This window comes from Amblyraja radiata, chromosome 7 (assembly GCF_010909765.2).
Source record: "Amblyraja radiata isolate CabotCenter1 chromosome 7, sAmbRad1.1.pri, whole genome shotgun sequence".
In the NCBI taxonomy this organism is placed as follows: Eukaryota; Metazoa; Chordata; class Chondrichthyes; order Rajiformes; family Rajidae; genus Amblyraja; species Amblyraja radiata.
In genome coordinates, this window is record NC_045962.1 from 82,851,387 (window position 1) to 82,865,813 (window position 14,427).

At 48.0% G+C, this 14,427-nt stretch overlaps 1 protein-coding gene across 3 annotated transcripts in view; it reads right to left on the reverse strand.

Annotated features, from left to right (window-relative positions):
* The window catches only part of sema5b (semaphorin 5B), a 280,478-nt gene that overhangs the window by 33,730 nt on the left and 232,321 nt on the right, over nt 1–14,427 (reverse strand). For all 3 annotated transcript variants that reach the window (XM_033024865.1, XM_033024863.1, XM_033024864.1), the window contains exons 15-17: nt 12,122–12,269; nt 2,736–2,961; nt 1,049–1,267 (exon numbers count right to left, since the gene is read on the reverse strand). In XM_033024865.1, the coding sequence (XP_032880756.1) occupies nt 1,049–1,267; nt 2,736–2,961; nt 12,122–12,269 (593 nt within the window). The remainder of the gene's footprint in view (nt 1–1,048; nt 1,268–2,735; nt 2,962–12,121; nt 12,270–14,427) is intronic.

A 14,427-nucleotide genomic window follows, 5' to 3' on the forward strand; every position in this document is an offset into this window, starting at 1 on the left:
GCGGGACAGGCAGCATCTCTGGAGACAAGGAATTCGCAACAAGAGGCCGTGTCTTCTGGTGCTCAGACTCAACCTCTGGCATTCACATCCTTAACCCTTTTCCCCCCCGCTCTTTCCCGTGAATTAGTTCAGCTTATGTGTGGGAAGGAACTGCAGAAGCTGGTTTACACCAAACATAGGCACAAAATGATGGAGTAACTCAACGGGACAGGCAACATCTCTGGAGAAAAGGGATAGGTGACGTTTCGGGTCTAGACCCTTCTTCAGACTGAGAGTCAGAGGATAGGGAAACGAGAGATGTACCAGATAGAAACATGGAAACATAGAAAATTGTTGCAGGAGTAGGCCATTCCATCTTTCGAGCCAGTACCGCCATTCAATATGATCACGGCTGATCATCCAAAATCAGTGCCCCGTTCCTGCTTTCTCCCCATATCCCTTGATTCCTTTAGCCCTAAGAGCTATATCTAACTCTCCCTTGAATACATCCAGTGAATTGGCCTCCACTGCCTTCTGTGGCAGAGAATTCCACAGATTCTCAACTCTCTGGCTGAAAAAGTTTTTCCTCATCTCAATCCAAAATGGCCGACCCCTTACTGTTGAACTGTGACCCCTGATTCTGGACTTGCCTCCCCCAACATGGGGAACATTTTCCTGCAGATGCCGACATAGAGATACCGAAAAAAATACGTGCAACAAAGTAACGATGACTAAACGACGACCCACTGAGTGACTCCAGCTTTTTGTGTCTATGGAGCGAAGGAATAGGTGAGATTCTTAGATAGACACCAATTTTGTTACTTCATCGAAGATAGACACAAAATGCTGGAGCAACTCAGCGTGACAGGCAGCATCTCTGGAGACAAGGAATTCACAGCAAGAGGCCGTGTCCTCTGCTGCTCACGCAGCCAGTGGACCAGCATCTGCAGTTCCTTCCTACACTTTTAGACAGCGCCCGTGGTGAGGATCGAACCGGGGTCTCTGGCGCTGGGAGGCAGCAACTCTACCAGACCTCGCGCGCCCTGCTCTTGGCCTGAGCTGCCCTTACCTGGACATAGCTGCTGATTGCAGTTCTCATACTCAACGGGGGATCCCAGGCAGGGCAGGCCGCCGTTCGTCGGCTCCGGGTTGGAGCAGCTTCTCTTCCTGGAGTGGAAGCCGGTCTCGCATTCACGGGAGCAAGGGGACCAGGGCGTCCACGTCGACCAGCCACCGCCGACCCTCCGGGGGACTTGGTGGTTGAACTTCACCAGGTCATCCACCAGATCTGCAGGGGAAAGGGAGGGCAGGGGAGAGAGGGGGAGAGATAGGTCACGTCACAGCAGATAGGGCAGGCTAAGACATCAGAACCACAGGCCTGTCCCACTGTACGAGGTAATTCAAGAGTTCTCCCGAGATTTGAACTCGGAGAATTACGGTAATAGCCGCTCGTAGGTACTCGGGGCTCTCGTGGACATTTTGCAACTTCACGAGCTTACCGCGTTTCCCGAGTACCTGCCGTTAGCGTTACGAGCCGCTAAGAGACGTCCCGAGCTCCGACGTACCCGCTACGTACATTCTAAGTACTTACCACGAGTTTGATTTTTTTTTTTTACTCGGGAGAGCTCTTGAATTTCCTCGTACAGTGGGACAAGCCCGTTAGACAGAGGTTCACGTGCACCTCTTCCAACCTCATCTACTGTATCAAGCATTCCCAATCTTGCCTCCTGGCAAGACCTAACTTAGACTCCACAACCATTTCGCTGATCACTTGCGTTCGGTCCGCCAAGGCCTACTGGATCTCCCGGTTTTGATTAGTTTAGTTTAGTTTAGAGATACAGCGTGGAAACAGGCCCTTCGGCCCACCAAGTCCGCACCCGACCAGCGATCACCCATTCAGGAAAAACATGTTCCCGATGTTGGGGGTCCAGAACCAGGGCCACAGTTTAAGAATAAGGGGTAGGCCATTTATAACGGAGACGAGGAAAGACTTTTTCCCCCAGAGGGTTGTGAATCTGTGGAATTCTCTGCCTCAAAAGGCAGTGGAGGCCAAGTCTCTGGATGCTTTCAAGAGAGAGTTAGGTACTCTTAAAGTTAGCGGAGTCAGGGGATATGGGGAGAAGGCAGGAACGGGGTACTGATTGTGGATGATCAGCCATGATCACATTGAATGGCGGCACTGGCTCGAAGGGCCGAATGGCCTGCACCCGTACCTATTGTCTATTGTCTATTGTCACCAGTTCTTTCCTCCACACGAGGGACAATTTACAGAAGCCAATAACCTACAAACAAGCACGTCCTTGGAGTGTGGGAAGAAACCAGGGCACCCAGAGAAAACCCACGTGGTCCCAGGGAAAACGTACAAACTCCGTGCAGTCTACTGGATCAGATCACCCAGCTGCTAATCATTTTAACTCCTCTTCCCATTCCCACATTGATCTTTCTGTCCTGGGCCTCCTCCTCCATTGCATCTAATATTTCGCTGGGGCGGCTTACAGTCCACGCGTATGAACATTGAATTCTCTAATTTTAGGTAACTTCTACCTAAATATATGGGGAGTAGGCATGAACTGATTGTGGATGATCAGCCATGATCACAGTGAATGGCGGTGCTGGCTTAAGGGGCCAAATGACCAACTCCTGCACCTATTGTCTATTGTCATATGTTTTCAGAGCAGGATTAGGCCATTCGGCCCATCAAGTCTACTCCGCCAATTCAATTCAATTCAATTCAGCAGGCGTGGAGATCAACTTACGGTCGGTGGTGCAGGCCGAGCTGCCGTCAGCGGGACAGTAGCGGTTGTCCACCCGCTTCTTGCCAATCTGGAGGTCGTGTGGGTCGGCGAGGGGCGCCCGGCAGGTGAAGCGGAAGCGCTGCTCGTGCCGCGCTCCGCTCTGGCTGATGTTCACCGGCATCCACGGCGTCCACGGCGTGTTCCTGCGTACCTCCTGGCACGGATCCACGTTGCAGGCCCGGTGCTCCTGCAGAGAGAGAGAGAGAGAGAGAGAGTGAGCGGAGCAGAACGGCCCGTGAGCGTCATAGAGACAGACGCCGTGCAAACAGACCATTTTGTGGATTACTACGCTCCGTAATGTCAATGTATCGTTTAGTTTAGTTTAGTTTAGAGATACAGCACGGAAACAGGCCCTTCAGCCCACCGGATCCGCGCCAACCAGCGATCACCCGCACATTAACACTATCCTACACCCACTAGGGACAATTTACATTTGTACCAAGCCAATTAACCTACAAACCTGTACGTCTTTGGAGTGTGGGAGGAAACCGAAGATCTTGGAGAAAACCCGCGCAGGTCACGGGGAGAACGTACAAACCCCATACAGACAGCACCCGTAGTCGGGATTGAACCCGGGTCTCCGGCGCTGCATTCGCTGTAAGGCAGCAACTCTACCGCTGTGCCACCGTGACCGCAAATAATAAGGAACTAATGATTTGTTTAGGTAGACAAAAATGCTGGAGAAACTCAGCGGGCGAGGCAGCATCTATGGAGCGAAGGAAATCGGCAACGTTTCGGGTCGAAACCCTTCTTCAGACTGTTTTGATTTGTTTAAACCCTTTCAACGTGTTGAAAAATCTTCACCAGTCTTCCCGTGCTTACCTGCCGTTACCGAGTCTTCTCGAGTACCTGCCGTTAGCAAAAAAAATCAAACTCGTGGTAAGCACGGAGAATGAACGTAGCGGGTACGCCGGATCACGGGGACTCTACGTGACGTCCTCGAGCTCCGACGTACTCGCTACGTTCATCCTCCGTGCTTACCACGAGTTTGATTTTTTTTTTAACTCGGGAGAGCTCTCTCGCACCGTGGGACAGGGCTATTGGATGTGAATTCATGACCCATTATGATTGTTGGGAAGTTTAAATTCAAGTCCTTAAGTTAATATGATGTTTTGAAAAAAAAACTGTGGTAAAAATCAATCCGATTTACTAATGCTTTTTAAGAGAGAGGAATATGTGAGAATTGATCCATCAATACAGAAGACTCTTACAGAAGACTAAAGCACTTAAGAAGCTTTTGTAGAGCACTTGAATCATGAAGCATAGTAGACTACAGACCAAGTGCATGAAAGTGGAATACTTTTAAATAAACACTTGATGGCCAGATAGACATGGTAGATTGAAGTGTTTAAGAAAGAACTGCAGATGCTGCTGGAAAAATCAAAGGTAGACAAATCAAAGGTAGATTTCAGTATAGGAGCAAAGAGGTCCTTCTGTTCTTCTGCAGTTGTACAGGGCTCTGGTGAGACCACATCTGGAGTATTGTGTACAGTTTTGGTCTCCTAATTTGAGGAAGGACATCCTTGTGATTGAGGCAGTGCAGCGTAGGTTCACGAGATTGATCCCTGGGATGGCGGGACTGTCGTATGAGGAAAGATTGAAAAGACTAGGCTTGTATTCACTGGAGTTTAGAAGGATAAGGGGGGGATCTTATAGAAACAATTAAAATTAGAAAAGGACTGGATGCAGGGAAAATGTTCCCAATGTTGGGCGAGTCCAGAACCAGGGGCCACAGTCTTGGAATAAAGGGGAAGCCATTTAAGACTGAGGAGAGAAAAAAAAATTTCACCCAGAGAGTTGCGGATTTGTGGAATTCCCTGCCACAGAGGGCAGTGGAGGCCAAGTCACAGGATGGATTTAAGAGAGAGTTAGAGAGAGCTCCAGGGGCTAGTGGAATCAGGGGATGTGGGGAGAAGGCAGGCACGGGTTATTGATTGGGGACGATCAGCCATGATCACAATGAATGGCGGTGCTGGATTGAAGGGCCGAATAGTCTCCTCCTGCACCTATTTTCTATGTTTCTATGTTTCTAAAAATGCTGGAGAAACTCAGCGGGTGAGTCAGCATCTATGGAGAGAAGGAATTGTCGACGTTTTGGGTCGAGACCCTTCTTCAGACTGATGTCGGGGGGGGGGGGGGCGGGAAAATGAAAGAAATTAGGCAGACACAGTAGGACTTGTGGGAGAACTGGAAAGGGGGAGGGGAAGGAGGGAGAAAGCAAGGGCTATCTAAAATTGAAGACATGTTTCTGTGTGGAATGATTCTATGATTCTATAGAAGTTGGGCAGCACGGTGGCACTGTGGTAGAGTTGCTGCCTTACAACGCCAGAGACCTGGGGTCAATCCAGACTATGAGTGCTGTCTGTACGGAGTTTGTACGTTCCCCTCCTCAGGTTTTCTCCGAGATCTTCAGTTTCCTCCCACACTCCGAAAACATACAGGTTTGTAGGGTTAATTTGCTTGGTATTTTTAAATATATATATTTTTTCATGTACAATTGTCCCTGGCGTGTGTCGGGTAGTGTTAGTGTGCGGGAATCGCTGGTCGGTGCGGACTCAGTGGGCCAGAGGGCTTATTTCCGCGCTGTATCTCTAAACTAAACTAACAAAGTAAACTCTAGTGTCTACAGACACTGCCTCAATTCAGGGGCATTGTGAAATGAACAATAAAACCCATGGCTGAATAAAATAATTAAGATTCAGTACAGCCTTGTCTCCATAGCTCTGAAATGTTTTCACACGTATGGTGTCCAGAAAGGAACATATTAGTGTTGGCTAATCGGTAGCTACGCAACAGATAAATCATTGGATGAAGGACGAAGCCCCTCAAGCCATCGGCACTGCGATGCAGCTGGTAGTGCTACTGCCTCACAGCGCCAGAGACCCTGGTTCGATCCTCGGGTGCTGTCTGTGTGGAGTTTGCACGTTCAGCAGATGTTGGTTTAAACCGAAGGCAGACACAAAAAGCTAACCCCCAACTCCTGACTCTCAGCCTGAAGAAGGGTCACCTATTCCTTCTCTCCAGAGATGCTGCCTGGCCCGTTGAGTTACTCCAGCATTTTGTGTCTACCTTTGCTATTTTTCAGATGTCCCAATTTTGTGAGGAGATTATTACCACTATGTAACACTAATAACTGAGGCAGGAACAGGTCGATAGGTCAGATTTATGAGGATGTTGCCAGGACTCGAGGGTCTGAGCTATCGGGAGAGGTTGAGCAGGCTAGGACTCTATTGCTTGGAGCACAGGAGGATGTGGGCTGATCTTATAGAGGCGTACAAAATCATGAGAGGAATAGATCGGGTAAATGCACAGAGTCTTCTGCCCAGAGTAAGGGAATCAGAGGACATAGGTTTGAGGTGAAGGGGGATTACATTTAAGGTAATGGGAACCGAAGGGGTTACCTTTACATATAAATGGTTGACATGGTCTCGGTGGGCTGAAGGGCCTGTTTACATACTGTATATTGAAGGGATTCGGCCCGAAACGTTGCCTATTTCCTTCGTTCCATATATGCTGCTGCACCCGCTGAGTTTCTCCAGCATTTTTGTCTACCATACTGTAGTTTAGTTTAGTTTAGTTTGGTTTAGAGACACAGTGCAGAAACAGGCCCTTCAGCCCTCCGAGTCCGCGCCGACCAGTGATCCCTGCACACGTACGCTATCCGACACACATTGGGGACAATTTGCACATACACCGAGCCAATTAACCTACACACCTGCACGCCTTTGGAGTGTGGGAGGAAACCGAAGATCTCGGAGAAAACTCACGTGCAGCACCGGCAGTCGGGATGGAACCCGGGTCTCTGGCGCTGCAAGCGCTGTAAGGCAGCAACTCTACCGCGGAACTAAATGAAACTACTTCCGCCTGGACATTGAGATCTCTCTCTGGATGCACGCTAACATAATTCTGAACCGGTGCACATAGTGGACGGGAACGATTCCCCTTCGATGCAGAAGCCAACTGATGGCAGCTTTTACGCACCAGAGGTTGACAGCCACGCTGAAAATAAAACATTGCCTCCAGATCCGGGCCTGCGGAATCTGATGGACTATTGATTGAGTTCTTGGCTCATCCTCTCTCATTAACTTTTAATGGGGTTTTCGCACTGGCTCATGCCAGAAGAAGCGGACACATTAATGAAAGAAGAAAGCTGCAATTATTTCCACATCAAGCCTCATATGTTCTCGCTGCACTGCAACAGCCCCTGTAAACCCACCAAAGAGACAAGGCTCGAGACTCTTGGATCTTGGACACCATCGTGCTCTGCTTTAAGCTCTGAACGACCACTTACATCGAAACATAGAAACATGGAAAATAGGTGCAGGAGTAGGCCATTCGGCCCTTCGAGCCTGCACTGTCATTCTATATGATTATGGCTGATCATCCAACTCAGTATCCTGTACCTGCCTTCTCTCCATACCCCCTGATCCCTTTAGCCACAAGGGCCACATCTAACTCCCTCTTAAACCTAGCCAATGAACTGGCCTCAACTACCTTCTGTGGCAGAGAGTTCCACAGATTCACCACTCACTGTGTACATGTTTAAAAGCCTTCACAAGTCTCCTACAACTAGTGGTATTTTGACACCACATCCCAAAGGGGCTTTTATTAGGAATCTGAGGGGTAAATATTTGCATGGAATGAGCTGCCAGAAAATTATGCGGCAGTTGCCTGTAGTCGCCCAAAAAATTGCCTGAGTGGGGACCGGCCCTTATGAAATCAAGAAGGTCTTGATAATGGCAAATTGAGTCTATCTGAACAACTATGGCCCTTTTGACACAGTCAGATTTTATTTTAGTTTAGTTAGTTTAGTTTAGAGATACAGAACGAAAATAAGCCCTTCGGCCCACCGAGTCCGCGCAGTCCAGCGATCCCCGCACACTAACACTATCTTACACACGCTAGGGACAATTAATAATTTTACCAAAACCAATTAACCTACAAACCTGCACGTCTTTGGAGTGTGGGAGGAAACCGGAGCACCCGGAGAAAGCCCACGCAGGTCTCGGGGAGAGCGTACACACTCCGTACAGACAAGCACCCGTTGGTCGGGATCGTACCCGGGTCTCTGGCGCTGTAAGGCAGCAACTCTACCGCTGCACCACCGTGCTGCCCTTTGTTGAATATTTCTCAGCTCGCTGGACTGGATACTCAACGGAGATCATGTTGCTCTGGTCAATATTGTTCTATTTAAATGGTTGTCTATTAAGAACGAGGGTGTTTTCGTTCAGTTGAGTTTAGTTTAGAGATATAGCATGGGATCAGGGTCTGAAGCCCACCAAGTCCACACTGACCATCGATCGGTCACCTGCTCACACCCGTTCTATGTTAATCCCACTTAATGGGCAGTTTTACTGAAGCCAATTAACCTGCAAACCTGCACGTCTTTGGGATGTGGGTGGAAACTGGAGCATCACAGGGAGAATGTGCAAACTCCACACACACAGACAGCACCCGGGGTCAGTATCGAACCTGGGTCTCTGGGCCCTGTGGCAGCAGAGTCTCCATCTTCCCAGTCTTCCCTCCCCAACACATAAAAACAAACCATCATTTCCTTCCAATGACGTTTTCCAAAATGCACGAGGATTTAACCATAATCCAGTCACATTAGAATATTCATTGTAATTATTAAACCCACGTTGAATAATTAAGTCCCTAATTCCTCTGGATGTGAAATGAGTGAAAATTTAAATTTGATGAGGAGATGCGGTGCGTTTTCAGTGGCAGTCAGTGTTATTTATAGAGATTTTCGCAGGCAGATGAGAAATGTCTCAGCAAAATAGACGTGCAAAACAAATCAAGACATTAATGCAAAACACAGAGAGAAACAAAACCAAGTCCATGGTACAGCAAGTGGTGGTGCAGGTTAATTTAAGAACTTTAGTTTAGTTTAGTTTAGAGATACAGCGCGGAAACAGGCCCTTCGGCCCACCGACCAGCGATCCCCGCACACTGACCCTATCCTGCGCACACTAGGGTAAATTTACAATTTTCCCAAGCCAATTCTTTGGAGCGTGGGAGGAAACGGAGCGCCCGGAGAAAACCCACGCGGGTCATGGGGAGAACGTACAAACTCGGTACAGACAGAACCCGTACTTACGAGGCTTTTGGATAGGCGCATAGATATTCAGAGAATAAAAAGATATGGATCACGTGCAGCTGAGATCAGTTTAACTTGGCATCATGTACAGCATGAAGTTCATGATCCCATGCCGCACACACCTACAAAATGAATGGCCTCCTTCTGTTCAATTGCCAGACGAAGTATGATCGAGAGAAATTAAGTACGGGCGGCACGGTAGAATTGCTGCCTTATAGCCCAGTCCCACGGTGTGAGTTCATTCCAAGAGCTCTCCCGAGTTTCCCCTGATTCGAACTCGGAGATTTACGGTAATGGCCGCTCGTAAGTACTAGGGGCTCTCGTGGACATTTTACATCATGTTGAAAAACCTTCACGAGTCTTCCCGAGCTTACCTGCTGTTAGCGGGTCTTCCCGAGTACCTGCCGTTCGCGTTACGAGCCGCTAAAAGAGGTCCCCGAGTTCCGAAGTACCTGCTACGTTCATTCTCCGTGCTTACCATGAGTTAGATTTTTTTTTAAACTCGGGAGAGCACATGTATGATTGAACGCGTACCGTGGGACAGGGCTATTCCAGCGCCGGAGACCCGGGTTCGATCCCGACTACGGGTGCTGCCTGTATGGAGTTTGTACCTTCTCCCCGTGACCTGCGTGGGTTTTCTCCATGATCTTCGGTTTCCTCCCACACTCCACAGACATACACTTTTGTTGGTTAATTGGCTTGGTATAAATGCAAATTGTCCCTCGAGTGTGTCGGATAGTGCAAGTGTTCGGGGATCGCTGGTCGGCGCGGACACGGTGGGCCGAAGGGCCTGTGTCCGCGCTATATCTCTAAACTAAACTAAAGCTGAATCTAAATTGAAGACTCAAATCTAAGCGTAGACTTTCTGGGGTTGCTAATTGCTGCAATGAAGCATGCCAATGAAGGCACGAAAACATCCAAAGGGGAAACTCAGCGGATATATGTATTCATGTTGTTATTATAAGTCATCTTTATAATTTGGTTAATCCTTTATTTGGAACATTTGACATTTCAATTACTGAAGAAAAATGGCTGATGAAAAACTATCAGAAAGCAATTTGCAACATATGTGACCGGAATGGAAATAGTGGCGAGTTAAGAGGACAAATCCTATTATAAATGTGGACATTGGAATTGGTGGAGGAAAATTATCATTCCAGCAATATTACCTCCCTACTCAGAATTCAGAAATATAAGATAATCAGCAATTTCAGCCGTATTTCCTGTCATTTTAGACATCCATTTTTTTTTTCTTTTCCTGCAGGCATTTAGCAAATGATGAAAAACTATTCAAAAAAGTACCGGGTGGCAAGTTGGTGCAGCGGCAGAGTCGCGGCCTTACAGCGCCAGAGACTCAGGTTCGATCCCGACTACGGGTGCCCTTTGTGTGGAGTTTGTACGTTCTCCCCGTGACCTGCGTGGGTTTTCCCCTGGTGCCCCGGTTTCCTCCCACACTCCAAAGACGTGCAGGTTTGTAGGCTAATTGGCTTCGGCAAACTGCCCCCGGTGTGCAGGATAGAATTAGTGTAAGGGTAAGCGTGGACTCGGTGGGCCGTAGGGCCTGTTTCCACGTGGTATCTCTGAACTGAACTAAACGAAATAAACTTGTAAGCATATCATTCTTTTTAAATCAACTCCGTGCGCAACTCCTTAAGGGGCAAAAGTCAAAACAAGTTTAACAAAGATCTTGGGAATAGTAATCCCAGGAATGATTGTATCAAGTTCTCTCCACCCGGAAAACATTGCTACACTTTGCTAACCGATGCAGCACATTTACAACTGACATGTTCTTGGACTCCTGCCAGAACTTCCTTCAAAGATCCTTTCACTTTGGTTTCTAGGATTGAATAAATGTTTCCCAGAACGGATGCATGGTCTCAATAGAGACAACCCCACACGAGTATCAGCCTGATCTGTGCTTAGTTTAGCCTAGCTTAGAGATACGGTGCAGAAAACAGGCCCTTTCGGCCCACCGAGTCCGCGCCGACCAGCGATCCCCGCACACTAACACTACCCTGTGCACACTAGGGACAATTTTACATCTATACCACGTCAGTTAGCCTTCAAAGCTGGAGTGTGGGAGGAAACCGGAGATCTCGGAGAAAACCCAGGCGGTAAAGGGGAGATACCCGTATACACCCGCAGTTAGAATCGACTCTGTTAGTGCCCTTTATATGGCAACCCTTTGCATACCTTGGGTATGTGAAACAAAGACTTGTCACATGTGACAATAATGTATCATTCATTCATTCATTCATTCATTCATTCATTCATTCATTCATTCATTCATTCATTCATTCATTCATTCATTCATTGATTCGGTTTGTAGGTTAATTTGTTTAGTTTAGAGATACAGCGTGGAAAAAGGCCCTTCGGCCCACCGAGTCTGTACCAACCAGCAATTCCCACACATTAACACTATCCTACGCACGCACTGGGGATAATTTTACACTTATACCAAGCCAATTAATCACCAAACCTGTACGTCCTTGGAGTGCGGGAGGAAACCGAAGATCTCGGATAAAAACCCACGTTGGTCACGGGGAGAACGTACAAACTTCGTACAGACAGCACCCAAAGTCGGAATCGAACCCGGGTCTCGGGCGCCGCAAGCGCTGTAAGGCAGCAACTCTACCGCTGCACCACCGTGCGAAATTGGCTTCAGTAAGATAGTAAATTGTCCCTAGTGTGTAGCATAAAGAATGGATCGACTGGGCTTAAATTCACTGGAATTAGAAGGATGAAAGGATATCTTATAGAAACATATAAAATTCTTAAGGGATTGGACAAGCTAGATGCAGGAAAAATGTTCCCAATGTTGGAGGGGTCCAGAACCAGGGGTCAAAGTTTAACAATAAGGCCATTTAGGACTGAGGTGAGGAAAAACCTTTTCAGCCAGTGAGTTGTGAATCTGTGGAATTCTCTTACACGGAAAGCAGTGGAGGTCAATTCACTGGATGTATTCAGGAGAGAGTTAGATAGAGCTTAGACAGAATCATGGGATATTGGGAGAAAGCTGGAACAGGGTTATGATTCTGGAAGATCAGCCATGATCATATTGAATGGCGGTGCTTGTTCGAAGGGCCGAATGGTCTACACCTGCACATCTTTTCTGTTTCCCTGACCTTCAGTCCAAAGAAGGGTCTCGATCGGAAACATCACCCATCCCTTTTCTCCGGAGATGCTGCCTGACTCGCTGAGTTTCATAGTGCTAGTGTACTGATGGGCTGGTGAGGTTGCTACATACCGTCGTACAACCGGGGCATGTGTTCCCGTTCTGGCAGCTCCTTTGCCTCATGTGCATCCCTCCACTGCAGTCGGCACTGCACTTGGTCCACGGGCCCCAACTCGACCAGAACACTGGCGACGGACACGCTGTGTTCTCGTTGCAGAACCTGGAACGGAAAAGCGTCACCTTTATCTGAGCCCGCGGGAAAAAGACACAAAGTGCGGGAGTTAAGGGCCTGTCCCACTTGGCCGTCATTTGCGCCTCATTTACGCGTCATATGTAAAATAGGTCGATGTGTCGTGATGCGCGACATCGCACGCAAATCACGCGTCAGCACAGCCGTCTGGTGCGCGTGACGTCATTAGAATACCTGCGGCGTGCGGTGATGCATGGTTACGGATGTTGACACACGGTGACGTAACCGTGCGTTACCACGCGATACGCATGAGATGTCGGGACGCCAGCGTGCAATGCCAATGTGTCAGGGTTTGTAGCCAATGCATCAGCGTGCATACGCGATACATCACACAGGTGGCGCGCGAGGATTTTGTTACACTACGAAACCCTAGAGCGTCGCGTGATGCCGCGCGCCACCGCCTGCGATTCCACGCCTCACCATGGGCAATGCCTGCGTCACCCATGCATCACGATGCGTTGACCTAGTTCACATATGACGCGTAAATGAGGCGTAAATGAGGCGCAAATGGGACAGGCCCTTAACGCTGCAGGTCAGGCAACACGGATAGGTTGACGTTTCTGGTAGGGACCTTTTCTTCAGTCAGGCACAAGGTGCTGGAGTAACTCGGAGGGTCGGGCAACACCTCTGGTGAAAAGGAAAAGGTGACATTTCAGGTCAGTACCCTTCTTCAGACTCAGACACTCCAGCACTTTATAGTTTAGTTTAGTTTAGCTTAGTTTAAGTTAGGTTTGGTTCATTTAATTGAGTTGAAGATAGACACAAAAGGTCATAAAGTCATAAGCAATGGGTGATATTTCTGGTCAAGACCCTTCTTCAGACTGAGCAAGGTGTCCTATGTTGGGCATTTTTCCCAGTATGTCAGTTCTTGGGTTGAACACGTTACAACCTACTCAAGATAGACACAAAATGCTGGAGTAACTCAGCGGGACAGGCAGCATCTCTGGAGAGAAGGAGTGGGTGAGGTTTCGGGTCGAGACCCTTCTTCAGACTGAGTTGAGTTGAGTTGAGTTTACTATTGTTTAGTTTAGGTTAGTTTAGTTTAGTTTAGTTTAGTTTAGTTTAGTTTAGTTTAGATTAGTTTAGTTTAGTTTAGTTTAGTTTAGTTTAGTTTAGTTTAGTTTAGTTTAGTTTAGTTTAGGTTAGTTTAGTTTAGTTTAGGTTAGGTTCATTTACTTTAGTTTAATTTACTTTTGTCTAGTTTACTTCAGCTTACAGATACAGCGTAGAAACACACTTCATTATTGATCACCTGCACACAAGTTCCATGTTATCCCACTTTCGTATTCCTATACCCTTGGGGCAATTTACAGAAGCCAATTAACCTGCAAATCTGTGAATCTTTGGAGCGTGGGAGGAAACCGGTGCACCCAGAGAACACCCACGCGTCGCAGGGAGAACGTGCAAACTCCGCACGGACAGCACCCGTGGTCAGGATCGAATCCGGGTCTCTGGCGCTGTTAGGCAGCAACTCTACCGCTGCGCCACCGTGCCGCTCCAATTGAGCAGAGAGGTGCATGAAACAGCCAAGCCAAACCAGCCCACTGGCCATCCCTCTCCACTCTCCGCATCGCGACGGCTCGCCTACAAAAAAACACTCTCAGATTTATTTGGACCAGGGACAATGTGTATTGTTTAGTGAAGAGTTTCATCTTATTTACTGGTGTGTGATCCTTCACTTGAAGCACAAGAATAGGCCCCTCGAATGGATACTATTTAAGATGCAACTGGGAGAACGTGCAAACTCCGCACAGACAGCACCACGTGGTCAGGATCGAACCCGGGCCTCTGGCGCTCTTTGATCAGGCAGAACTTAGCTCTCACCTGCTGATCATCACTTATCGGGTTCTGCACAATCGCTCAATTAACTGGGTGAAGCCCATGGGCAACATTCCTCTGCAAGGGGAAGTACAACGGGATCTGGGGATCCTTGTACATCAGTCTATGAAAGTAAGCATGCAGGTACAGCAAGCAATGAAGAAAGCGAATGGCATGTTGGCCTTTTGTAACAAGAGGAATCGAATATAGGAGCAAAGATGTCTTTCTGCAGTTGTACAGAGCCCTAGTGAGACCACACCTGGAGTATTGTGTGCAGTTTTGGTCCCCTAATTTGTGGAAGGACATTCTT